This window comes from Pipra filicauda, unplaced genomic scaffold (assembly GCF_003945595.2).
Source record: "Pipra filicauda isolate LSUMZ 115617 unplaced genomic scaffold, ASM394559v2 scaffold169_size1572857_pilon, whole genome shotgun sequence".
NCBI classification, from domain to species: domain Eukaryota; kingdom Metazoa; phylum Chordata; class Aves; order Passeriformes; family Pipridae; genus Pipra; species Pipra filicauda.
The window spans coordinates 1,231,399-1,257,930 of NW_024104206.1; the positions used below are offsets into that span (position 1 = coordinate 1,231,399).

The window sequence follows — 26,532 nt, forward strand, 5'->3', positions numbered from 1 at the left end:
CCGCCCCTGCGCCCGCCCGGGCTCGGCGCCGCCCCCGGAAGCGAGAGCGGAGGGCGGCGGGCGGGAAGGGCCCGGGGAGCTTCGGAGCCCCGCAGCCATGCCCGCCTTCAGGCAGGTGGGCGAGAAGCAGCTGCCTCAGGAGGTCGTGTTCATGTGCTGGTCCCCCAAAAGGGACCTCATCGCCCTGGCCAACCGGGCGGGGGAGGTGAGTGCGGGGGCCGAGGGAACAGCGGCTGCCGCCGGAAGGAGGGCCCTGCCTCTCCCTGCAGGCCAGATGCCTGTGCTGCTGCTTGTGGCATCCTTCCTGTAAGCCTGGCCAAGCATTTAGGAAGAGCAGGGGTTTTTTTAAATCAAGCTGCTTAATTCTTAGTGCCCCTTCCCTCTTTACAGTCTAATTTCCAAACAAATTCACTCGCGATGCGCTCCTTGCCTGCATTTGTGGGATTTTAAAGCACGTGAAATTTCGTATTTAAATCAATGGTCAAGTTTTTTTTCTGCATGTGGTCATGCATGAAGACAAGACTGTTGTGCTTTCGGGCTGTCTGCTGGAGAGGCAGTTGTTACTGGCTTTTATCCTTGTTCAAGGCTCAGCTTATTTCTCTGTAGTGCTGTAAACATTGGGCTACCTTCTAAAAGAACATAGGAGTGAATCATCTGCTAGAGGAGTAGGTGGTATTTGCCACACGAGTTATTAAAAACTGGTTAAAAAAGTGCGTCTTGAAGTGAATTACAGAGTGGTGTTAATGGGAGAATGTGGTTTAAGTTTGTCTTCGATGTATTTATTTGCTTGGTAGGTTTTACTTCATCGGCTTGCAAACTTTCAACGAGTGTGGAGTTTACCTCCAAATGAAAATACAGGAAAAGAAGTGACCGCTCTTGCTTGGAGACCAGATGGCAAAAGTAATGTCAAGTATACAAGGTGACATGGTACAATAAAAATCCCATGGGAAATCATGAATGTTGTGGTGGTGATACCTTTTATCTGCAAAGGAAATTTTCAAGTTAACTGTGTTTGAAGAGGAGGATGGCTCAGTTTTATGTAGGTTCATTCACAGTAATAGTGAGATTAACACTTTTGAATGCAACTGCAAGAAAGATTTGCAAGACAGATTTATGTCTAAAATACTGCTTTTCAGGGTATAGCAAAACTTCAACCTCCTAACTAAGCAGAATATTTTTGTATGAACTGCAAAGTTTATTGGAAGAGAAAGAGGCTGGCTGTCTAATCAGGATTGATTGAAGAGCTCAGTTTATTTGGCAGAGGCAAAACTTCAGAGGCTAAAATTGCTCTCGTAATAGACCAGAGAAAGAAACACCTTTATCAACAGAAATAATGTTGAAATTAGTATCTTAATAGACTTGTGCTGGAAATTAATTTTTGATTCATTGGAGGTGGGAGAATGAGAACAATCTTCTTTCATGATGTGGACAAAAACTGCCTACATTGTTTTCTGATGGCATCTGAGGAGTCTAAGAAACTTCTTTTTAAGCTGGTTACGTGTGATTACAAGGAAATAAGTACAGAAACCTGTGCTTGCCATATGCTGTTAGGGATGAAGACAGTTAGGAAGAAAGTGATGCAAAAGTTGCTCAGTAAGTCCTAACTTCTGTTGCGGTAAAACCCAAACCTTTCTGATGGACAATCTTTATGTATAATATTGGCCCCAAATTTGCAAAATTGGAAGGCTGTACTTTATTGGAACTGTTGTTAGAAGTGTTATAAGCATGTTCAGTTAAACATGCAGGTAAATAATTATGAAATCAGGCCTTTGCCTTAAATTTACCACCTAAAACATGACAGTTCAAACTTTAATAAGTAGATTTCAAATGAGAGTTTGAAAGGACTGTAAACAGACCAAGAAAACTGTCCAGTAATGGGCTTTGAAGGCACATTGTTTTCTAGGTCAGTGTAAAATACAGAGTTTTGCACATTGGTTATTTATACATTTTATTTTTCTTTCTCTAGTTTTGGCTTTTGGCCTTGCTGATACCAAGCGGATTATTCTGTGTGATGTAGAAAAACCTGAAAGCTTGCATTCCTTCTCTGTGGACTTATCTATTACATACATGCATTGGATGGAAGTAACTGAGGAAAGCAGGTGAGTCTGAAAAACTCTAGAAGTAAATTACAGGCTATGTAGTGCCCACCTTATTAATAATTTATACTAAGTGTGTTAGAAGCGGTCATATAAAATAGTACAAAATTCCATAGCTGTGGCTTTTTTTCACCACTTGACTAAGATTTTCCTTTTTTTTTTTTTATTTTTTTTAGAATAGACACTTTCCATATGCTAATTTTTAGTGCTGATACCTTAATTTATAGTTCTTCATGCTGAAATGTAATGTGTAACCTAATCTTGAGCGCCTGCCTCTTGAAAGCTGCTTAATCTAGTGGTAGTTTGTACAGCCTGACTTCTGATACAGTTTACGTCAATACCAATGAATTCATTTAACTAATTGTAGTAATGTTATGTTCTTCTATTTTGTTAGAATAATTATATTGAAGTATTTCTTCACCTGTGTTTTCAAGATCTTTAGTTTGATGTTTAGGTCTTTCATGGTGTGTCTTTGGTGTTACATCCAATCCCATTGGCAATTCTGTTGTTCAGGAAGTCAGATTGTCACTAGTGACCATGAGCTCTGTGGGATTAAACAATTCTCAGCAGCGCTTGTGAGCTGGAGGACATCATGATCCCTACTTCTGTGGTCTTATGGAAACCTCTGATGTGCACCTTATTGCAGTGCAAGAAATTAATTAAATAAAACGTTTATTTAAAAGAGGGAGGTATTGTAAGCCTGACTTGGGGATTTTTCCCCCCTGCCTCCAGAAAACACCAATCTTAAAATAGCATGAAAATAACTGCATCTTAAATCACTCTAACATTCTTCTCCTGATGGGGATAGGCTTAGCTCTTTGTGGGAAGGTCTCATCCTTCTGGCATGTCTTTGGTGTGATATTAAGTATTGTGTGTTAATGTTCCTATCACCACAATGTGCCTTTAGCAGTTTTGAGGTGTGGGTAGGTTGTACTGCAGAGTTTAAATAGAAATCCTTTGTCAGTAACTGCATTAGAGATGCAGAAGGATTTTGGTGGCAAGCCTCCAAGCCAGCAGACACAAACTTTTTTCAGTGAAAATAATAAAAAAATTTCAGAGTTCTTTTATTAATTTGATCACTTGATAAATTATTAAAAATCCCATAAGGGATTACGCACTGGTATTTGTAGCTCTGATATACATGATGTATTGAGTATATGCTTTAACTTTGAAGTTAAAAAGAAAGTCTCTTCTCATTTTTACAGCTTGGGTAGTAAAGACAGTATTGCTTCTTTTTCAGTGTTCTCACTTCGTTTTACAATGCTGAGGATGAATCAAACCTCCTTTTGCCTAAATTACCAGCCCTACCAAAAAAGTAAGTGTTACACTAGTAAGCTTGAGAAGATACTATTTGCCGTTTGTTATTGTTGTTTCAGTTCTTCATCTTTAGTGCTCTACAGATGTCCAAACATTGTTATTGACAGTAATTATTTTGTTTTCAGTTACAGTACCACTGCAAAAATTTTCAGGTAAGAAACTGTCATCTTATAGCTCTCTATTTTCTTCTTTTATTTTGTTTTCTGGTATTGAGACAAGCTACCTGAGCCCTAATTACATGGTTTGTATTTTCAGTGAGGAAAAGTCAGATGAGATTATGAAGCTTCTGGGTGATGTCAGGTAAAATCCATCTGTGCATTGTTGTTGGTTGAGGGTTTTTTTTTTGTTTAGCTGGTTGGGTTTTCAAAAATATAAAATAATGCATAAGCGAGTTTACTTTGAAGTTGTTAATAATTGTTTTTAAGGGTCCTGGAGAAATTATATGGAATGTCTTTTTTTTTCGCGTACAAAGATAAAGTTCAAAGAATTTGTTAAAAAAGAAGTCTCCCCTCAGTTTAGAGAGATTATAAGGCACTTGATCAGCAACTGCTGTTGATGCCATATCTTCTTTTTCTTAGAAGATTCCCTGGCGTGCATTTGAAGGCTATTTTATGTTACTGAAGCTGGTCTTGGAGACATTTGTGGATGCTTGTTATAGACAGGGAATTCCTGGGGGTCTCTATGAGTGTGATAAAGCTAAACTTAACATTAGCTCTGAAATCAGCTATATTAGTGTTACTTGAGAATAAACATCTGTTATTAGGACACACACCAGGAGCAGCTGGAGGAAGTGCAGTTTAGCAGACTGAGACTGGCTTTGTGCAGTGTCTGTGGTGCTGCTTTGAGGAGGGCACTTAATGTCTGTGCCTTGTTTTCCATTGACTTTTGCTGTTCCTTACAGCAAAAGGAACCACTGAGAATCATCCTCCTTAAATCAAAATTTACATCTCTGTCTATCATGAGTTTTTCTTTTTTAAGACTTGATGCCTCTTCTTACAGTAGAATTTCCTTGCTTGAGAGAGAGATGTGGCTGTCTGTGGTGTAGGAGCTTTGTGGATTCCGTGCTCCCTTCATACATTCAATTAATCAAACCAAACGTTTTTCAGATACTGTGATTGCCAAGTTCTGTCTTCAGACAGAATGTTTCTTGAAACGTTATGCTTCAACATATTTAGGTGTGTGAGAGGCAGAAATTGCAGTTAATTTTCTGGTATTTCTGGGTTTCTGTTTCTGATGCTGTTAGTTCTGTGGCTGTTGTTGCTGCAGCATTCATTTCAAATGCTTATTTCCTTTGAGGTTTTGTTGAGGAACCACTGAGTGACTGTGGCCAACTTATTCTGCCTGTAGTTAGGATAAATCAAAATAGCTTTGTAAGAGTTCTTTGTAGCCTGTATTGGTAGGTGGACTGTAGCTTGTTACTTTTTTCTTCTGGAAGGTATAAAGTTAATGAAAAAGGACTCTGTGACTAAATTGTACTATTTTTCCCTCTTCTCTCACTTAATGTCGTAATTGATACTCTTACTGTAAATGTTAGAAGGCAGGTTTGATCAATAAAATCCAAACTAATTTTTTGTTTGCTTTAGATTTCTTGGATCATAGACAGTAGCACAGTGTTTCCTTTTGTGCAGTGATTTGTTATAGGAACATTTATTAAAGGGCTGGTATATAAGTATTAAGAACTATATCTGCATGTATTTGAATTTCTTTCAGTATGCTTATCAACACAGTTTTATTTTAATAGGCTTAATGCTCTTGTCCTTGGTGGCAGCTCAGGATTTATTGAGATTTATGCATATGGAATGTTCAAGATTGCTACAGTAAATGGGGTATGTTCCATTCCTTTCCATATTTTTTCTTCATAAAATACCAAACTTCAGCTAAATTGAGTGGAAATATACTTATGTGTGCTCACGCACAAGTGAGAGTGGCTTACTGAATTTTAAAGAAACTAGTTAATTGGGTTATTGGTTATTGGTGAAAAGACATTTTAACTGGAAAATTTAACATCTTGTTTCACATGAAGCAAAGTTCAGTGTTAATTCACAATAAAAAGAGTAGTTTTGTTCCTGAGTAGTAGCTGAAAATTACCCTTTGTCTTTATATGTTGTTGACTGCAATCATCTTTGTATGCCAGTGTGTTAGAGCAGTAAGTGCATCTTAGAGGAAATGCAATATTTTATTAACTTTTAAACTGGAATCCCTCAGGTGGCAGGTTCTTGTCGTGGACTGTGTTTGTCTAGTGATTTGAAATCACTGTCAGTTATTACAGAGATACGAGACTCTTCAGACAGTGAAGCAGAGATAACGTATTTTCAGGCAAGTAAAGTAATCTTAAAATGTTCTTTAAAAATAAAACTGCTTTTTAAATTGTGTTCGGGTAGCTTTATTGCTTTTCCATTATTTGCAAAAAACGTCATAAAATAATATTTTGAGCCTTTCTGAAATTTATCCCAGTTTAGCTTTTAGATTTATGATGTTAACATGGTTTCACTCATAAGACTGACGGTGATGATCTGAGGCATTATTTAAAATCCTACTCTTAAAATAACATTAATTTATTCAATTACAGTTAGTTATTCAAATTTTCTTCATTCAACACACAAAGGCATAACAGAGTGCTTTTCATTATCCCATCTATCTAGAACAGTCATCCTTAAAACTATTCTGTTAGAACTCCAGAATGAGAAACCTTATCGGGAGTTTTTATAGATGAATTAAAAATATTTATTGCTTCTTTGAATTACATCTCTTTTCCTCTTAAAATCAACTTAAAAGGAATGAAAGCTGACAGTTTTTTCGGTGGGTCCTTTCAATCTGTTTTTTAATTTCTGTAATCTAGAATTTTTTAAAAGACAAATCATCTGTTAACTGTTTCTTGTTTCATTTGTTATAGTTGGACACTAGTCTATTATCAAGTTACTTACCTGAGGTAACTCGAATGGCGCGGAAGTTTACTCACATTTCAACTCTGTTACAGGTACAATCATGTTACTCTGTCCTTTTGATATCACAGTTCTTACAGGCTTTGATATTCTTAATGCAAGTAAAATCAAATGTTTTCTAGTAGGATGCTTAAGTTGGTTTTAAGTAAATGTAGAGCTCTAACTTGGAATTTGAAAATAAATTTTACATAAGATCTACAGTATCTCTTCCCTTTGTATTGTAACATTCAGTTATTGAGTGTGATGACTAAGGGGAGAAAGGAAGTAATACTAATGTCTGTTTCTGTATTACAGTATATAAAGTTGTCATTGACGTGCATGTGTGAAGCATGGGAAGAAATACTGATGCAGATGGACTCACGACTCACAAAGTTTGTACAGGTACTGTGGGATTAACCATTCTTTTGGAAAACCTTTTGAAGTAATTCTGTTTTTCTTATTAATGTCACGCATATCTTAATGTTTAAGCATGATGTCTCCAGCTAACAGTCTCTAAGTTCGGAGACGACCTGGAAGCTGTTGTGTGTCAGGTGCTCTGATGCTGAAGATGCATGAGTACAATCAAACATGACTGTATTGTGATACTTCTTTGTTTTATTTATTCTGAGATATTCAAAAGTGAGGCTTTCAGCTTGCCCGGCTGTTGATCAGTTGGTTTCTGTTTAAGGTTGTGCTCTTTGTACTTTATTCATTGTTAAACTGCTCTTTGTACTTTATTCATTGTTAAACTGATTTATTGTAAATGTTGAGTAACAACACTTACAGCCTAGTTCAGTGGAGCTTGTATAACATCCATGATTAAGATGGTCTTGGATTTACTTAAATTTTGTGTTCATTGCCTATGGCCAGAAGTTAATTGAATAATATGATTTATTTTTTTTAAATAGATTTTTGGTGATGGTAAACTGCTTAGAATTTTTATTGGGTAATACAATTGAAAAAACTTAAAATACTAGAAAATTTTCAGTGCTCAGTAGTCTGATTTCAACATTCAAGGATATGGGGGGGTCCTCCGATATAATTTAATTGAAGTGTTTGTGAGATAATTTGGTAGCCTGGATTTAATCTCTTCACCAATCTTTCAATCATTTTAACTGACAGGAAAAGAATACAACCACTTCTGTTCAGGATGAGTTTATGCAGCTGTTGTTATGGGGCAAAGCAAGGTAGTTACTGTTGTTTTATCTGAGTATGCATTTGCACTTGATGTAGAAACACAAAGTAAGTGCATATTTGGTTCTCTCCCCACCTTCTTCAGTCTGGAACTTCAGGCGTTACTAATGAACCAGCTGACAGTAAAGGTATGTTAATACTTTTTTAAACATACTAAAACAATCTGTTTCACTGTGTTTTAGTCTTTGTTCTGGTAAGTTAACAGAAAATTATTATATGCTTGTATTTCTTTGTTAACAGGGTTTAAAAAAACTTGGTCAGTCCATAGAGTCTTCCTATTCCAGTATACAGAAGTTAGTCATAAGTCATTTGCAGAGGTAAGTCACAGAATGTTGAATGAATTATAGATTAAATGGCATATTATATATGCACTTTGCACAGTAAATGATAATAGCATCATCATGCTATTACCATTAGCACACAGCAAAGTCATGAATTTCCAAAGGGTGACTAAAAGGTTATACTTCTTTTCTCTTCCTTCCTAGTGGCTCTGAGGCTCTGTTATACCACTTGAGTGAATTGAAAGGAATGGCTTTATGGAAACAAAAATACGAGTCTTTGGGATTAGATGCCTCTGGAATTGAAGGTGCAGTAGTGTCTGCTACTTACCTGATCAGATTTCACTTTTGAAAGCTTAATAATAATGGCTGGCTTCTTTTGCAGAGGCTATTACTGCTGTTGGTTCTTTCATCCTGAAGGCAAATGAGCTACTTCAGTAAGTATAAAGTCTGGAGAGATTAGAAAACATTCCTATGAGTTTTGTATTGAAGGGGCTGCATGTAGCTGGGAATAGAGGAGGCTGAAAGAACAAAGCTCCTCTGTTGGTGGTGGGCTTTGATCTTGTCTCACTGCAGGAATAGTCTTACCTGAAAGGTTGCACTGGACGTTTTTAAAAAAACTGATATTGCTTGTAGGCCTTTCTGTAGTAAAATGGGACTTAAGCCTGGAGCAGCTTGTGACATTTAGGTTTTGTAATTTCTTTTGTTGTTTCTTGCTCAGAGTTATCGACAGTAGTATGAAAAACTTCAAGGCGTTTTTTCGGTGGCTGTATGTTGGTAAGCTTGATGGCATAGTAATCATCCCGTGTCTGTTTTATATTGTAAGCATCGAAATGTTGGCAAGTAATCGGGCCAGTCTTAGTTATAACCATCTATTTATTTCTATCGTAGAAAATTTCTGGACATCTGAAAGGATACAGTTGATGAGACGAGTAATTATACTATTAAACACATAAATCATAAACTTGATAGTTCTTGACTGAACTTATTGTGTGGAGTGGGTATTGTACATACTTGACCTGCAGTGTTGCTCCAAACTGTTTTCTGCTTCATGAGCAATTTGCTGGTCTCGACTTGGAGAAAATAAAGGACTTTATTTAGTTTACACTAAATCTGAAGTACAGTCTAATTCTCCTTTACTCTGTTAATTGCTCTTTTTTCCTGTGACAGCCTGGGTAGCTGTAAGGTTCTGCACAGATGTAAACAGTCTCTGAATGTCTGAATGCACTTGGTAGCCACTTTCAATTGTGTCTGAGTAGCTGCAGAGAAAATGTTAGAAGGAAGCGCAGAATGCTGTATTTTAGCCTGCTTGTTTTTCTGAAGTGATTATGAATAAGTTTGTAACTTTTAACTGACTACTTTACAAAACCTAAGTGGTCTTACCAGATACTGTAAAAGCACCAGAAATGCATTGTTAGCACTTACTAGCAGGAATATAGTAATTCTAATTTTAAAAATTACAGAAAGCAGAACTGTCAGAGTTCTGTGTTATGTTTGCTGTTATTTGCTTGTTTTGAAACTAAACAGAATTTTATCCAAGCCTTGCTGATTTAAAATTACTTCTGTGTAATTCTCTTCAAACGCATGATTCTGGGCATGACAGTATTCATGTATTTTATATATACCCATTTTATTACTCTTAGTATGTACATGAATAAATTCTTATGAACACTTTTTATGATAATTTCATCTCAGGGTAGAATGCAGTTGGAAAAGATTAAAGATAAAAATCTACAAGATTTGTATTGTAAGCTAGTGGGTCTAGCGAGGCTTAATTTCAGTCTCAATTTGTAATTCTTCGTTCCAGACTCTTTTGCTTCTGATGAATTAATCTATTTTAATGGCAATCTCTTGTTACGTAGACATGAGAAATTAAGAATATTAGGAAAACAGTATTAATGCAATAAGAATATAATTTTTCCCTCAGCGATGTTGAGGATGTCAGAAGATCATGTGCTTCCAGAGCTGAACAAGGTAGGAATAACATTTTCTGATAAATGCTGATGTAGTCTGTATTTTGCTCAACTGGAAAGCAGAATTAAAGGTTTCGTTTTGTTCTATTCCAAAACTTAAAAAGATAGCATCTGTGTTATTTTTTTGAGAAAGTTCATGCCTTTAGATTCGCACTAATACGCTGTCTTGCATGAATTATTTTTTCTGTTTTCTTTGTTAATACTGCTGGTTTTAGTGCACTGTATGTGAATGCAAGGCCTCTGTGTATAGCAGCTCTTTGTATGCCCTAAATGACTAAATTGACCAGAATGGGGTTTTAACATCTTTACCAGTGCCCGTAGAGGAGATGGAATATGCCTGCATTGGATTTGCAGCCACCATCACACTGCCCTTGCTTGAGGGCAGAGGTGCCTTCCAGAGGGAAATAGATAGGCTGGTGGGGTGGGGACCTCCCACAGTTCAGCAAGTATAAATGCAAGATTCTGTCCTGGGGAGGGGTAACCCCCTGCTATTGCTCAGCTGGGCCTCAGCTGGCTGGGAAGATGTCAGCTCTGCTGAGATGATCTGTGAATGTCAGAGGGTATAAGCTGGGTGTGAGCCAGCAGTGTGCCCTGGCAGCAAAGGTGGCCAGGGGTAACAAGGGCTGTACTAACAAGAGCATGGCCAGGAGGTCAAGGGAAGTAGTTACTGTCCTTATTTTGCACTCGTCCGATTGCTCCAGCTTGGGACCCTCCTGTACAAAACTGACTGGGGTGAGTTCAGCAGTGGGCTCCCAGGCAGGTTGGAGACTGGAGCACTTGCCCTGTGAGAAGGGGCTGAGGGAGCTGTATTTGTGCAGCCTATAGAACATGTGTTCTGTTCTCATTGAAGTGTATTTTTTACCCTTTGCTTTTCTCACTGTTTTTGGGTTTGTTTTTTTTTCCTTTTAGATGACTCAAAAAGATATCACATTTGTTGCTGATTTTCTAACTGAACACTTCAATGAGGTAAGTGATGCTGGTTTTCAAAGTACAGCATCTGACTGTATTTCTGTTGCCAAGAGCTGATTGAAAAATCTTATAAAAAATAATTCAATCATCTTTTTGTTCACTACTTCTTATTAACTTTGTGTTTAAATAATAGATTTGTTTGCATTATTTTTTCAGGCACCAGAACTTTACAATCGTAAAGGAAAATATTTCAATGTGGAGAGAGTTGGCCAGGTAAAGAGCTAAGGAACAGATGCAAAAAGAATAAATGAGAAAATTCTTAGATGGAGAAGCTTTTAAAGCTGTGTCCCCTTTTCTTCCTTGGCCCTTGTGCTCTGTGTCGCACATACCAATAATGGCTAAAGGGAACATTTTATTTGTTCTCCCTATTATTAGGAAAAGTAGTGTTTGAAAACATGCCTTACAGTTTCAGCTTACACATGTTGTGTTTTTAGGAAAACGGCAAGACTTCTTTGCAGCCAGCAGCAGTAAAACTGTAAAAGCCAGCTTCAGTAAAACTGAAATGTGTTTGTTGTCTTTATGGCATTTATCACTGGATTTCAAAACATTTTAAATCAGACTTGATTTAAATTAGTTTCGTATGGAAATATCACCATGTGATCTTAGGCAGTAGTTGATTTTTCGTACTGTTTCTAGAAGAGGTGGAATATCTAGTTTTAAGACTATGGCATGTTAATTTAACAGGGAGTGTCTAATACACTTGCTAGGGGCAATGTTGGAGGTGAATTCTAATGTTCTTTATTCTTCAGTTACAGTCTTAAAAATGTCTGTCTCTTTTCTAGTACTTGAAAGATGAAGATGATGACCTTGTATCACCACCTAATACAGAGGGAAACCAGTGGTTTAACTTCCTTAAAAATAGTACTCATCTTAAAGGTAATCTGCTTTCATAAAAAATAAAAGTGAATCGAAGATATATATAGGATGTAAGAAATTTAGAAGGGTAATCTTTTTTTTTCATGCTTACAAGTTACTTCTGCAGTGCTAATCATTGGTCTTCATCTGAGTAGAATAAAATAAACAAGCCTTGTTATTTTACACAGGTTTTAGGTAGTTGCTTTTCCAGTTTTACACAGGTTTTAGGTAGTTGCTTTTCCAGTTTATTACCATTTTTCTAGGTATTAGTAGCTCCCTGTTTTTCTGTACCAGTCTCCGAAGTGTTGACTTGGAAGGAATCCTAGAAGATGTCTATTTTAGAATATCTTAATTCCAATTCAAGAAAATAATAGTTATGCTTAGGTTGTACCTGGGTGAAGTGTCCAAACTTGTTTGTTTTCACTGGGGTCTGAGATTATTTTGTTTATTAGTGGTGAAAAAGAAGTAAGAGACTATAATGAGCTGATGGTGGAAATGATTCTTGTTTGCCTTTAGAAACCATAGACTGTAAAACCTTGACAGTGTAAGCTGTGTAATAGGATCTGCCACAGTTGCCTTTTTCTGCCTATTTAATTCAATAAAAAGGGAGGAAATGATAGCTTTTTTGTTTGGAAAATAGTATTTGGAAAATGTATTTTTAGATATACTTTAAAAATATGTTTGATACTTTAGATATGTAGATGACTGGTCATTTCTGTTACTACGCAAGATTTGTGATGGTTTGTAAGTGCTTTTGTTGGTATTAATTTGGCAAGTATTGAGATATTTATAGGATTTTAGGACAAGTAATGCTTCTGTTGCTGACACTTTCTACCCTTTCGCGGTGTTTTATATGGCTTTGTTGGTTGATATAGTTTTTATTATTTCTTCCAGCTAAATACTGGAAAAGAAACAGGCTATAAATAAGTAAGGAGTTATATCTCAAAAGCAAAATGTCTTCTTACAGAGTAGTTCATTTCATAAGAAGGAATCAGTCGTACTGAAACCAAATCATAGCTACTACAAAAAGTATCGAAGTTGTTTTGCTTTTACAAGATATTTTATGACAACTGTTTTCTAGCTCTTGGGTAAATGCTATTCTATCTTTGCAATTTTGAATGAGCTGTGAAGAAAAGTGGAAGGGGCAGGCAGACCTTCATTTCTCAGTTATTTGTCTAGTTTCATATTGTAATCCAGTGAGTTACTTGAGTTAAAATTTATAATCAGGGAGTAACTTAGACTATCATCTAATTCAACCAAAGCAGGGCTAATTTTGAAGATAAACTGTGTTATTCAAGGTTTGTGTAGTCAAGTCCTGTACGTCTGCAAGGATAGAGACCTCACCTTCTCTGGGCACCCTGCTCCATGCTTGGACTAACCATCCTTGTGAAAACTTTTTTCCTTATATCTGACTGGAATTCCCCTTGCTGGGGCTTATGACCTTATATTTTCTTCTTTCCCTGTGTGCAGCTTTGAAAATGATTTCTTCTGCAGCTTGTCATTGAGGCAGCTGAAGAGACCAGTCTGTGGTTCTGTCTTAGCAATTGCATCTCTAGGCTGAACAAACCCAGCCCTCTCAACTGCTTCTTGTAAAGTTTGTGCTCTAGCCCTGTGACCATCTTACTGACTCTTCACTGGACTTACTTCAGTTTGTTACTTTAATAATGGTGTAATACATTTTTATAGAGGTACAAGTATTTTTTAAATTAACTTTATTTGTTTACAGAAAGTCCGCTTCTGTTTCCCTACTATCCTGAGAAATCACTGCATTTTGTCAAGAGGCAAATGGAAGGGATCATTGATCAGTGTTTACAAAAGCCAGCAGTAAGTTCAGTTTTTATACATGGTAACCTTTTTTTAGGGATAGTGGTCAACTGAAGGTAGTAGTTACGCTTAGCAAGGCCTGATGCTTTAATCTTTGAGTGCCTACAACTTGGGCATAGTCTAACTTCACTGCTGGCATGTCTCAAGCCTTTGGCTGGGGAGAGCACAGCAGGGGATTTCTTGTTTCACATCTTCTGTTCCCACATTATTGGGATCTGGTTTTAATCTTAATTATCTTGGTGTATATGCGGTGTACCAAGTAACGATGTTAGTTGGCAATACATTAGTCTAATATGATGAAGAAATGTGAAACAAGTGTATGAAGTGACAGTATTGTTTGCATTAGGAATGTTTATTCCAGCATAATATTGGTGGATTTCTCTTTCAGGTGTACTCAGGGGTTTTTGGTTAGTTGGTTGAGGGTTTTTTGTCTTAAAAATCTCTATAATTTTGAATACCTGCCTGTATTTTATGGCCTATTTTTCTTATATTTGTTAGGATGTAATTGGAAGGTCAGTGCGTCAAGCAGTCTGCTTGTCTCTCTACAAAATTTCACAAAGGTATTTCTTTACTAAAAGAAACTAAAGATATGTGCAACTAAAGCTCATGCACGAGTAGTATTTTGTAAACTGTTTTGGTTTTTCCTTTTCAGTGAAGATTCCACACCTCAGTTATTTAAACTACCATTTCTGTAAGTATGCTGCTATTCCTTATTCTGTGTAGTTTACCAGTTATTAGAACTTAATCTAAATTTTCATTTCTTCCACTTCATTGCAGGTGGAATGACAAAACATCCAATATACATTATGTCCTCTTCACCATACTAGAAAATTCTATTTCTAAAATACACATTTTGAGGAGACATACTGACACTTCCAGGTAAGACAAAAAGAGGGGAAAAATGGCTTGTGAGCTTTGGCATGTGTGTACAGAGACAGTTACAATTTGGATCTATTTAAAAAGATGGAATGAGTGGCATGAATACAGTTTTTCTTTTATACTAGAGAAAATGAAGAGTACATTAGGAAGTGCAGCAGGAGTTTGTGTTGTGTTAGACTCAGAAAATCTAATCACGAGACCCAAGATGATTCTAGGCTAAGGAAAAATAATCAGACTTGCTTAGTTTTGCTCCGCACAGAGTTACTTTTATCTGCAAACTTCTGAAAAATTGTGGATAATCCTGCTTCCAGTGTTGCTTTGCCTTTGATTAACCCCTTGCAGCCTGTAATTTAATACTTTTAGGGAAAATGGGTGCATCAAGTAGAATTTATCTCTTTGGAGTCTAGATTTGTGTACCTTCAGGAGTTTCTGTGTCCACAATGCAGTTTGTCACTGCCTAGTTGTACTGATACAACTGTTTAAGCTGCATTCTGTCAGTGGGATGACTGAAATGAGCTGGGTTTAAAAAACAAGAAAAACTACTCCTCTCTGTAAAATACTCATTTTTATAATCTGTGTCATTTAATTTGAGGGCACAATAAACTGTGATGAGGTGCGAATTTTTAAAGCAGTTTTACTACTAAGGAAAGCACATGTTGAAACTATCTTTTGTGTTCCCAGTTGAGAGCTGCTGATGACAAAATTACTGCCCGGTGGTGTGACTTATATGTCCTCTCTCATTGATACCTAAAACAACCCAAACTCTTTTTCTGTAGAGTAACAAGTAACTTAACAAACCTGAGACTAGGATAATTGAGCCAGGAGTTCAACAAAGAAGAACTGTATCCCGTAAGCCAGATGCAGTTTTCCATTTGACTCCATTAGTCATGTTTTCCTGAGAAGCAGAAGAATTTAAAAGGTTCCCAACCACCGGTTATGTCATTTTGGCATGTAGCCATGTATTGTGCTAAGCTTAGATAGGCTTACACCATTTTGTACCACAGTTGCTGTTACAGATTTTGGATTCTCCATGAATGGAAAAGAATTAGTCACCAAGATAATTAACACTGTTGTTCTAGGTCTGTCAGTAACGGGATTCTTGCAGTAGAGTTTGGAAACATCTTGAACAACAGTATAAATGAGAGCTCAGACTCCAGGTCAGTATACTTGATTTTTCTTCCAGAATTGCAGATTGCTGAATTAAAGATCATGTTTTCTACTATTTATTTTGCATTAAATTAACGTCTAAGTTAATGCACCTGGGTGAGTCAGGTTGTAAAAAATGGCACAGGTGCATGAAGCTGCAGGGTTGTGGGAGTCTTATTATGCACTTCATCTCAAGGTCAAGTAAATTTTAGTTTTGCAGTTGAAAAGTAGAGCTTTAACACATGTGCAAAAGCTAGCTGGAAGCATCTATTGCTTTTATCTGTGATATTCTTGAAGTAAGATAAGAATCGATATGCCTGAATGTAGCCATCTTAGAAGGCATATGGCAGACTAAGTTCATCCTTATCATGTAGAAAGGCTAGATGTGATTGCCCTCAGTACCTTCAATTGTGGTTCTAAATTTTCTTTGGTGTTTATGTTTAGCGTTTTTTACATTTCATCTGAAATGTGAAGATTACTAGTAAGTTTTTTTTTGTAAGTTGCTTTTTTTTTTTACCTTCAGAATCATTTTTCCTGCATGATGCAGGAGTCTGCCACAGTTATGGCTTTCAGTGTCACAGCTGCATGACTGACCTTTTTAACATTTACAGTAAAGCTCATCGTTAACTACTGAATACTTTTTAACATAAATGCTGTTCAACCTTAAAATATGTTAGTTCTGTATTCCCTTTTATTCCTCGATGCTTTCTGAACTATTTTCTTATAGATGCTACAGTTGTTTGGATGCTCACTTCTATGATGATGAAACCGTAACTGTAGTTCTGAAAGAAAATGTGGAACAAGAGGGGAAGGAAAGAATCTTGGCTCAGCTGCCCTTGTCTTCAGTATACACAGATGAGGACCAAGATAGGAAATTCATCTGGGATTCTACAGAAAGGTACTGAAAAACTTAGAGCAAATCTGAAAATGCAGAACTGAAAAGCAAGTTAAGAAAATGTTCTAATTGTGTACAGTTACTCGTGCTTTGTGTGTGTGTAAATATTGTAAAGACAAATTCTTTTTGTGCCAGGGAGAGTAGGATGGGGAGATGGAAGCTTCCTAAACTGTTTTGTGGGTTTTGGGGATTGTTTTTGCTTTTTTGAGACTGATACTATCCATGTACTTGGCTGTCATGAAATGCAAGGATCAACTGAAGACACCCTGTAGAATCAGAAATCGTCCTTTCTTTAGGACCATGCTAACTTCGCTGGTCAGGATACTTCAGTTTAGGGTGTTTTTGGCATATTTGCTCAAATACTTCTGTCTTGTAATAAGAATACACAGGTATTTCTTCATCTTTCCCCCTTGTAGTCAACACTGTCAGCTTACCCTTGAAACATCAGAATTGGTACCTCTCTGCATTGTCACAGGGAGAAGAGAGCACCTGGAGAAGTGAACACACACACACGAAGACCAATGTAGTTCAAGCAGTAAATCCAGTCTTTTAGTTGCTGTGTCTCCCTTGCTTTTACTTTTTTCTCCATATTTTTCTCTGGTGATTTGCTTAAGATGCATTTCTGCCTCAAAGAGCCATACTGACCTGTTAATATTTTTTTTAAGCCACAAAGGTAGTGCGTATTGAAGAATAAACAGAAAATATTAAGAGCAAGTTCAAACTTATCCTGGCTACTGTAATAGGCAGGGTTTATCTTCATAGAGTCCCTGTGAGTGGGAGTGAACTGTAGTGATGCATCTTTGAAAGGCCATGGAGGCCCAACTTCTGTGTCAGGAGAGGCATCCAGGACTGTGTTCAGAAACAATTCTTCTTGGAGAGGAGAGGTTTTAAAGAAAGCCACCCTCATCCTCCTGCTCTAGCTGTTTCTTGTGAGAAGATCAAACTTTACACTTCTCACCTTCTGGTAATGTGTTTATCTCACTTGAACATGCTGTGTCTCCACAACTGGGTCCCCCACTCTGGAGTATCTCTAGAAGCATTATTGATGGTTTCAAATGCTCATCTTGTTGCATATTATATGATGGAACTTAGACATAAGAAACTGGAGGTTTTCCTTAGAATTGCAGTTGTTTCTTATGTACTGGCTTTGTTTTTTTTCCTTGCTCTATGCAGGCTGGATGAACGGAGTGGTGAGATACCCACATGTACTGTCTTCTTGGAGAATCAGTGGAGAGTGCTGGAGAATATGAAAGCTCAGTATGTTTCTGTAAATGGCATTAGAAAAGTGTCTTGTGTGGTAAGTGCGGTATCCTTGAACAAGCCTATAAGCTATTAAAGAACATGTGCTATGACTGAAGAGAATGGTAATTTAAGAGTTATCAAAACTTTTATTTATTTTTTTTTAAACAAATAGATTGTTTTCTCATGATCTGCTCTAAGTGTGTCAGGATGCAGTCATAGTTGTCTCATAGAACAACATGGAAAAGCTTTAACAGAAGTTAATAAATCTGCTTACTTTACATTTCAGCCTGTAGAGCAATAAAAAGTTGCTAATTCCCTGGATACCTCTGTTTCAAAGATAAAGGCTGTTTTCAAAGCTATTGGCTGACAATTAAGATAGTATTGGTGCTTTTACTTATTTATTTATTAACAGAAACTTCTTAATGTCTCTGTAGCTAAGTTCAAATCTCCGCCATGTGAGGGTGTTTGAGATGGATGTAGAGGATGATGGGGAAGTTGAGGAAGAAGAGGAAGAAGAAGCAACTCAGATTGCAACTGGGGAACCTGATGAGCTAACTCAACCTGCAGAAAACCAGGACAGTATGTGTGGTGCTTCTGCTGAAGAACTACCTGATGAAACTGAAGAACACGAAACCGGTCTGGATCCTTGACATAGGCTTTGGTAATAATAAGAGGGCAAGACTGAACTGTAAATATTTTTTTAATGGCACAAAGAAATTGTGTATTGAAGAATGAACAGAAAATATTGATAACAAGTTCAAACTCATCCTGGCTGCTACGATAGGCAGGGACCTTATTCATACAGTCCCTGTGTTTGGAGATGAACTGGAGTGATACATTTGAAAGATCATCTAACTAGTTAGAAAATAATCTCACTTCAGGCTGCTGAGATGATGGATCCTGTATCTCCTGAAGCAACTGAGTCAAGTCAGAATTCTATATTGCTTCTCAGCTAAGACTGTGTTCTAGGGAACCTTTATTGACCCTTTTTTGTCTGGCACATGTTTTGGTGTGAGCTAAAATTCTTTGAAAACTTTTCTATTAGCCATTTTTGTAGGTGAGGAGAAAAATACCAGCTGATGTTTTTGTAGTTAGCCTGTTCAGTCCCAAATACTCTTATAAAATAAACTGGTATAAGAAAAGAACAAAACTTGGGGCCTAATCTTTGCTTCTCAGACCTTGTGTTCTAGTAATGGGTATGGAAGCTTCCTGTAGAACCGAAATCCAAGATTGCAAATCATCATAAGACTAGTTAGATAACAAAATTTAACACTCATCATTTAAATACTTGTTTTGAAAGCTCTTTTGATAACATCAGTCCTCAGTAACAGCATTTCAGTCTATGCAGTTTTTGAGACCTCAGCACAGCACTTGTCTGTGTGTGCATGATTTGTCAAATGGTTTCATTTCTCAGCCTGCCTAGTTTCTGTGAGTTTGTTCATGAAAGTCTGTCTTCTCAATTTGGAATTTTTTGTAATGCAAAATTACAATAGAGTATATTTTTTTATTCTGACGTGGCATTGTATATCATGCACAGCCCCCAGCATAATCACATTGCTTGCAATTGATACATTACTGTAGGCATGATGTAGTGCCAAGCAGTAGAAGCTAGAAATAGTGTTTAGAAATCTAAAATGTGTTCTTCCCTATTAGCTGTCATTCTTAACTGATTTAAAACTCATCTCTTTGAATGAACAATGCTGCTAAATGCATGATCTTCCTTCAGAACAGTGAGTGTGCCTTGTGTTTGTGGAGAGGACCAAGTCTTATGCATGTGCTCCATTCTGTACTTTAAAAATAAATAAATCTTTTGAAATTGCTATTTGGCACTGCAAAACTCAATACTAGACTTATCCTCTTGTTTTGAAAGACACCATTTTAAGTAACTTTTTTAAAGTGGATTTCTGAAGGTTTTGGACTGTTTGGGGGAGACCCTGGTAAACATGCTGTCAGTTTTAAAACACTCATGTTTTCCCTTTCCTAACAGCCTCCTTGAAAGCTGCTTGCTGTTCAGCATTCTCAGCTAACAGGTGGTAATGGCTGAAGGCACAATGAAACTGTAGGACAGGAGGGCCAGAAGTGCCCATTCAGAAGTGCTGTGATTTTCTGTGTAGAGCAATTAACTCTTGATAAAAAATTGCTGCTATAACAGAACCCACTCAACTTAAACCTGGCCTTGTGTTCTTCCAGGAAACTTCTGCTTCTGGTCTAACTTAGAGTTGTCACACAGGAGGGCTTAGAAGTAATTCTTTTGCTGTAGTTTGTGCTAAGTCGTTTTAGTCCATGGGCATATAGAAATCTGATCTGTCCTGCCTATAATGGTTTCTAAGTTTGTGTTAGTAGCAGGTGTGTCCTGTGTCACAGGGACATGTCCTTCAGAAATCTCCCTGAGGTTATTCTGTGCATCTTTCTAGTCCAGCCTTGGATAAACTTGAGTCAATGGGAATTTTGTGTCTCACTTGGATAAATACATGTGCACGTTCTGAATTTCACAGTGACATGATACAAAAGCACCACTTTGAGTCAGTGCTTGGAATGCATTGCTGACTCCTTCTGTCAAACTTTTTTTAATTTTATTTTGCTGACAGATTTCTATAACAATAAATATGTTGGTAATGTGTTTATGCATCCGTTTTCAAGAGGATGATAAGAAGTACTTGATCCAGAAGTGTTGCAGGATTTTGGTGGTGTCCAGGTGGGGATGGTCTCACTTTTGATCTCTTCATCATCTCTTTTTTTATGCTAACTGAAAGCTCACCCTTTTTCTCTGGGGAGTTGTCCTAATTTCTGGACAATTTTGTAGTCAAAAAAACTTGTACTCTCAGCAAGCATGCACCCAGTCCACTCTGTAATACAAGTCTTTAGGTCTCTAAGAAACATTTACTGCTGCCTCTTATTTAATGTCTACCTGTTTTCTATTTGGTGTTGTTATTTTTTTTTTTAAGATCTTGGGCCACTTTTCTTTTATTTTCTGCTCTTTCCCTTGTGTAATGCCTTTTCCAGACCTTTTATCCATGCCTTTTCTGCCTGATCTCTGACTTCAAAGCTTGCCACATTGCCGAGTTTGAGCTTCAGTCTCTCACCAGCTGATGCTGTTTTGCTTCAGAACCTGGACATGCTGCGATACCATTGCCTCCCACTTATATGGATTTCATGGCACATTTGTACCTTCCTTCATAAAAAACCACTTGAGCTGCTCAAAAAGACAGGAGGTGGATGTAGAGAAATAGTGAACAAAAGCGTCCTTTATTATTATGGTAACTGTTCTTTTTTGCAGAGGGGAGAAGGGATGTGTAGTTTTGTAGCAATACCTATAGTTGGTTCTAATGCTGCTTGACTTTGAAAAACCTACTTAAAGAAAGCCTTAAGCCCGGATGTAAACCTTGACAGAATGGAAGAGCCATCTCTGCAAGCACTGAAGTTCCTTAGTAAGTTTGTGGTGTGTGTTTAATATCTGTAGTCAGAATTGGTTCACGTGTCCTGTTACCTACTACAGTAACATCTGAGAAGATCTTTCCCGCTACCTTGAACCAGCTGTTGCTCTTGGACTCTGATCTAATTTCTTGCTTCACAAGCTGGTTTAGGGGAAGAGTTGGCTTAGCTTGTGCCATGGAGCAATGATAGCAGTCTAAGAAGCCCATATTGGAGAGGGGAAGGAAGACTTCACCATGGTTCACTTTATAATTATAAAGTAGTAAGAAGATTGCATATGAATGAGGAGTGAGGATGGAAGGAATTGTCACAGGGTGAGTCTCAAGGAGGGAGATGCCAATGACTTAGGGATCTCTGGGGAGAATGCCTTGGGGAGGAATTCCAAGAAAAAAAAACAAAACAACATACCACCTCTGGAGTTGAAGAGAAGAAATGCCACTTGTAGGTGAATAAAATGCATTTAACAATACCTTTAGGTTAAGTAATGTTGCTGCTAGGAAATCAGCCTGTAGACCATTGGTACCAGCAAAGTCCAGAGTTGAAGAAAGTTACAAAAGGGTATAAATGTGTGGTGTTCAGCATTTTTCCTGCAAGGGGAATTACAGCTTCTGCTCCCAGCTGGCACTGTTACAGCTCTGTTGGCAATTCTGTAGTTATGTAATCATGCCTGCTCCTGGTTTTATGCAGTTTTCACATTTAACCTAGAGGATAAAATAAAGAATCCAATCAGGTTTAGTCCTTACAGCTCTCCCCAGGAGCCCGACCTCCTCGAGTGAGCCTGTTCTTGCTGAGAACTTAATAGCTGGTGTCCCTTTTTCTCTGTGTTGTCACAAGGAGTCCTAGCCAGACCTCCTGTGTTCAGGAGTCTTATCACCTGAATTTTGCACAGACTACTTGGGCACGCACATCCAGGTGCTTTTTGAGTATGTGGATATGAGGGTGTGAGTTTTATTTTAAAATGAAATCACCTTCCCTTCTTACACTGCCTGGCTTTATTGTTTGCTATGCTACTGCTGCAGGGTTGATTACATAAGAAATAATGACAAAGAGAATGAATGGTTGTAGCCAGTGTTTTTTAAAAGTTGAAAGGAGGGACCAGTCTAAAGAGAGTATGAAGGGAAAGTGGAGAGCAAGAACTGAATGGAAAGATGTTAGCAATGTATCTGATGAGATAATTTTAGCAATGTATCCATTGACCAGTCCCCGGAGGTGTTCAAGACCAGGTTAGATGGCACCCTGAGCAACCTGATATAGTGAGTGGCATCCCTCACTATCCCTCAACCTGAGTGGCATCCCTGCCTATGGCAAAGGTGTTAGAACTAGATGATCTTTAAGATCCCTAAAAGCAAATTGCTCAAGGCCAAATTTGATTATCCCTGTGAAATGTCACCAAAGGCTCCTGGACACAATTAAAAGCAGAATTTGTCATTATATTCCTACTATGTTTATGACATCTTGGTCTGGTTTCTACATCTACATCTTGGTCTGGTTTCTCACCAGAACTTATGACATACATTGACCCTGCACGACCGCAGTATGTCCAATGATACCATGACTTAGATAAATGTGGATAAAAAAGAGTTTCTCATACTTGGTATCAACGTCCAGACTACACTAAATAAATAAAAAAAAGATACAAACCAGCAGAGCTGAGGTCTTCATATGAATTTAAAAAGACACCAATGTTCCTAAAATGGCACCCTACAAGTGATAAGTGACCAAGGCTTTCAGTGTCCCAACTGCATGTTTCACTTCTACCTGTGTTCTGAGTTGAAGCTCCCTGCTTAGTAGGTAAGTCTCAAGGTTGATCTCTGCCTTCTAATAAAAGCAGACCCTAATCTGAAATCAGAAGTGACTGTATGACTGAGCTTTCACTTTTCAGAGCTTTCACTTTTCAGTTACTATAGATTACTTTCATCGTTACAAATTTTGAGTATTATTTCAACTGCAGGAATATCTACAATGTGCTGTGCTCCCAAATAAGATGACATGGTTTGTATCTGGGAGATTCACATTAAAGACTTTTGGTGGTGATCTGTAAATACATGGCTCATTAGGATGTGTCGTAGTTTTCTCCCTATTTAATGGGTCTTAGTTTTCTCTCTGTTAAATACTTTTAATAATAATATCAATATTTTTTGACGTGAAGAATCACTGTAGCTGGCAGAAGTATTGAAAAGATCACATGTCAAATAATGGATGTCAGATCCACTTATAAAGTTGCAGTCTGTATTTTCAAGACGTTTGAAGGGACTGAATGTTTAGAGAAAGTAGGATCTCATGGCTTGCTCAGGAGGAATGACACTGGGAGTGTGTTTGACTTAGTTTTCAGGGAGGTGATAGAAGTTGCAGCTGGAGGAGAGTGAAGAGACCCTCTGTCCCCAGTTTCCTGTCTCCCCAGTGTATTTTATCTTTCTAGATTACTGATATTTCCTTGACCTGAAGTTTGATTGCTCGCTATTGAGTGAAGGAACAATCTTATCTGTCATGGTTGGCTGTACTGACATTTCACTGGCACAATCTCAGCTCTAGCCAAAGTCCTGTGCCACCCTGTCCTTAACCCAGCAAAACTGATCCAAGATTAGCCTTTGATTCTAAAGTTCTAATTGAAGGAGTTCTCCCAACAAGCGGAGACTGCTTCTGTCTTCTCCCTCCTGAATAGCTACAAAAGCAAAGCTTAGAAGAAGTGAGTGAACATCCTCATCTGAGTCACTTCTTAACATTAACAGGAGAGATCTGTGTGTCTTTACACTCAGTAAGAGTCAGAGAGGAGTAGTAAACAGATAAAAATGTTTACAGTTTGTTGAAGTGCATTAGCAAAAGTATCAGTTACATATTTTGTAGAACAAATCTATCAGGAACTCTATTGCAAAAGCTGTCTTCTAAAGTGAAGCTGTGCCAAAGTCTCCGTAGCCATGTTGGAATTGGGTTGTCTCAAAGTGAACCAAGGCAGAACTTCAAAGCAAGTGCATCCTTGCTAATTATAGTTGGGGGAGGGTGTCCCAAAGAAATGTAGGTGAAATGTACACCTTTCAGTTTCCCCCAATGTTTATTGACTAACTTCTCTTCTTCCTGTGTCACAACTGGAGACTTTCATATTTAAGGTTCTGTAACAAACCCAAACTTCCCATGTAGTTTTTCTGCTTGCATTAGAGATTACATTCCTTTTTTTATTCCATAACATCCCTCAGACATGCAACATGCATGTACTCATGGCAACAGTACACGCAGCTCAGTCATCGCTGCTTTGAATTTGTAATCTGAGTTGAATTTGACTTCTGAGGATGGAATTGTCCCATCTGTAGTGAACCACTTTCAGTGAAAATCAGAAGTGCCGGTTCAGTTTGCTGGGGTGGCATCCCCTTTCTACTCCACCAGGTATAATCTGACCAGTGGATGTGTGGATGTTTAGGATTGTATAATGTAACTGGTGGATGTTTAGGATTTAGGCTTTTGAGAAAGCACACAGGATCACTCTTGAGGAGAAAAGACAATGCAGAAAGAATTGTGTCTTGCAGAATATACCACCTAAGGAGTCTTTCTGCTGTGCCTTTTGCAACTGGACTTGTCTGTCTTGCATTGGCCTTTTTAGCCACCAACGTGCCTGTAACAAATGTGGATAGAGCCCTTCCTAAATCTTCGTTCACGAAGCCTAGCCATGACACCAAGTATACACAAGGAGTATTGTAGATGGGAAGAATAGTTCTCAGTGCAGTCAAATCTGGCTGGAAGTGGCATTTCTTGCTTGTTAGGTCATATTCAAGTAGTGCAAGGTGAAGTCTATTTAAATTGAACACACTTTGCTGTGTCTGTGGGTGAAGTGCTGTGCTCTACCCTGCAGCTCCAAAGCTGAGCTAGTGACAGCCTGAACTCACAGTGGAGCTCTTGGACCCTCAGGCTATTCCAGAGTGTAATATTTTCTTCACGTGAAAAGCTGCAGGTCACTCATAGTGAGTCAAGTAGCATCTGCAACTCCCATGCCTCTGCAAATACTTTTAAGAGAAACCTGTCTTCGGTGTTCTCAGTTCTCTCTCAGACTGGGATCTTTCAACAGTTTGAGACTGGACATCTATTTCTCTTTGTGCACAGTTTGTGCCTTGGGGAGATAACCAAAGTTTGTGTTCAAGTAATGACATTTTAAAACAAATTGTTGAGTTTACATCAGACAAAGGTTTAAATCTGGAAATTATTCTTGCCTCTCTTCCAAAGGACGCCAAGGAAAACGTGCACATTCAGACTGAATCAGCTTGACTTTTGCAAAATCAGCACTTAATGGGTGTTCTGCAAGGTCATGCCCTGATTTGAATATTATCAGTTATGGCATTATTTTTTTGTTACATTTTGATGCTATGTGTTTTTGAAGATCTTAGGGTGCTTGAAGTACAGAATCATAGAATGGTTTGGGTTCGAAGGGACCTCAAAGATCAGCTAGTTGTAACTCCCCTGCCATGGGCAAGGACACCTTCCACCAGACCAGGTAAATGAGAGTAACTTAACTTTATGGAGCTGTGGGAGAGGAGGGGTTGGAGAAGGGGGTTTTTCAGTATGTAATTTGTTGTTTTCTGGCTTGGTTTCTTTTTTTAAACACAAATCAGTTTTTATTGGCCATTCTAGTATCATTTGTGATCTAGGTTTACGGATTTATAGCATGTGTGTTTTATCAGGTAGTTTTGTGACTTCATTTTCAAACCTATTATAAGGGAGGTGAGGAAGTTCAAAGCTTTAACAATCCTTTAAAGATATCTGGAGGACATTTTATAGCAAACTGCTGTGATTATCTCATAAATTAAGTATGATTGGACTGAGGCAGGAGTTGAGCAAGAGACTTCTAGATGCTACACAGAAGACCATTGGTATTTTAAGGGGATAGCATTTTCCCCAAGTCCTCACTGAAGGCTCCTCACTTTGCCTTGGCAACTACATTATTTTTCCAAGCACTTCTATTGACTTCTTTTTTGTTACCATCACTTCTGGAATGGATTTTCTAATTGTTCCTTAGCTGACCTATTGCAAAGTCAGTATTGCTTATTCCAGTTTCTATCCAGCATAAGCTGATCCAAGTGTCTTTACTCACAAGAAATTTTCTGCTACCTGTGCTTGAAGAGTAGTAGTAAACAATTGCTCAATTTAGATTCTCAAGAGGATGTCAGAGTTGGCAGCAAAATAAAGCTTCATCATGGTATTATGTCTCTAAGGTGTCAGCACTGGGAAGTGATGTAGTGATGTCTATTGAGGTTGTTTCCTGAAGCTCCCTCTCCCAAGAGAGTTTTGTCAATCTCTTTGCCAAACACAGTTTGGCAGTGTTAATAGAGTTACTAGCTTTGTGTGTCAGCACTTTGACAGTGCGGGAACATCTCACCACTGCGACACATTGAGGTCAGGAAGTATGATTATCAGTTTTGCAGGATAAGAAAAACTGGCAGGACATGCATCATGCCACACATTACCTTCCTTATCTTTTATTCTTCCAAGTGCTGCTTTGATATGGCAGATTTTCTGCAGTGAAAGTCT

At 37.9% G+C, this 26,532-nt stretch overlaps 1 protein-coding gene across 2 annotated transcripts; it reads left to right on the top strand.

Moving 5' to 3' along the window:
• The first annotated feature begins 97 nt into the window (after positions 1 to 97).
• On the top strand, positions 98 to 19,431 carry ANAPC4 (anaphase promoting complex subunit 4). Of its 2 annotated transcripts, XM_027713797.2 has the most exons (28): positions 98 to 205; positions 795 to 900; positions 1,967 to 2,099; positions 3,337 to 3,411; positions 3,539 to 3,565; positions 3,669 to 3,713; positions 5,155 to 5,239; positions 5,619 to 5,729; positions 6,307 to 6,390; positions 6,650 to 6,736; positions 7,457 to 7,521; positions 7,614 to 7,656; positions 7,769 to 7,845; positions 8,014 to 8,114; positions 8,192 to 8,243; positions 8,528 to 8,583; positions 9,734 to 9,780; positions 10,689 to 10,745; positions 10,905 to 10,961; positions 11,531 to 11,624; positions 13,330 to 13,427; positions 13,926 to 13,987; positions 14,080 to 14,118; positions 14,205 to 14,306; positions 15,386 to 15,463; positions 16,180 to 16,350; positions 17,521 to 17,644; positions 18,024 to 19,431. In XM_027713797.2, the coding sequence occupies exons 1-28, from the start codon at positions 98 to 100 to the stop codon at positions 18,237 to 18,239; spliced, it is 2,400 nt and encodes a 799-aa protein (XP_027569598.1). In that variant the 3' UTR covers positions 18,240 to 19,431. The 2 variants fall into 2 exon arrangements, with proteins under 2 accessions (XP_027569598.1, XP_039235411.1); XM_039379477.1 differs by lacking the exon at positions 98 to 205 and having other exon boundaries at positions 830 to 919.
• The last annotated feature ends 7,101 nt before the right edge of the window (positions 19,432 to 26,532 follow it).

Excerpts from the sequence above, each read along its gene's own strand:
- ANAPC4 (XM_027713797.2), top strand. The coding sequence starts at position 98 with ATGCCCGCCTTCAGGCAGGTGGGCGAGAAGCAGCTGCCTCAGGAGGTC. Across the intron at positions 5,730-6,306 it reads CAGAGATAACGTATTTTCAG|TTGGACACTAGTCTATTATC; the intron begins GCAAGTAAAGTA and ends CATTTGTTATAG. Across the intron at positions 17,645-18,023 it reads TTAGAAAAGTGTCTTGTGTG|CTAAGTTCAAATCTCCGCCA; the intron begins GTAAGTGCGGTA and ends ATGTCTCTGTAG.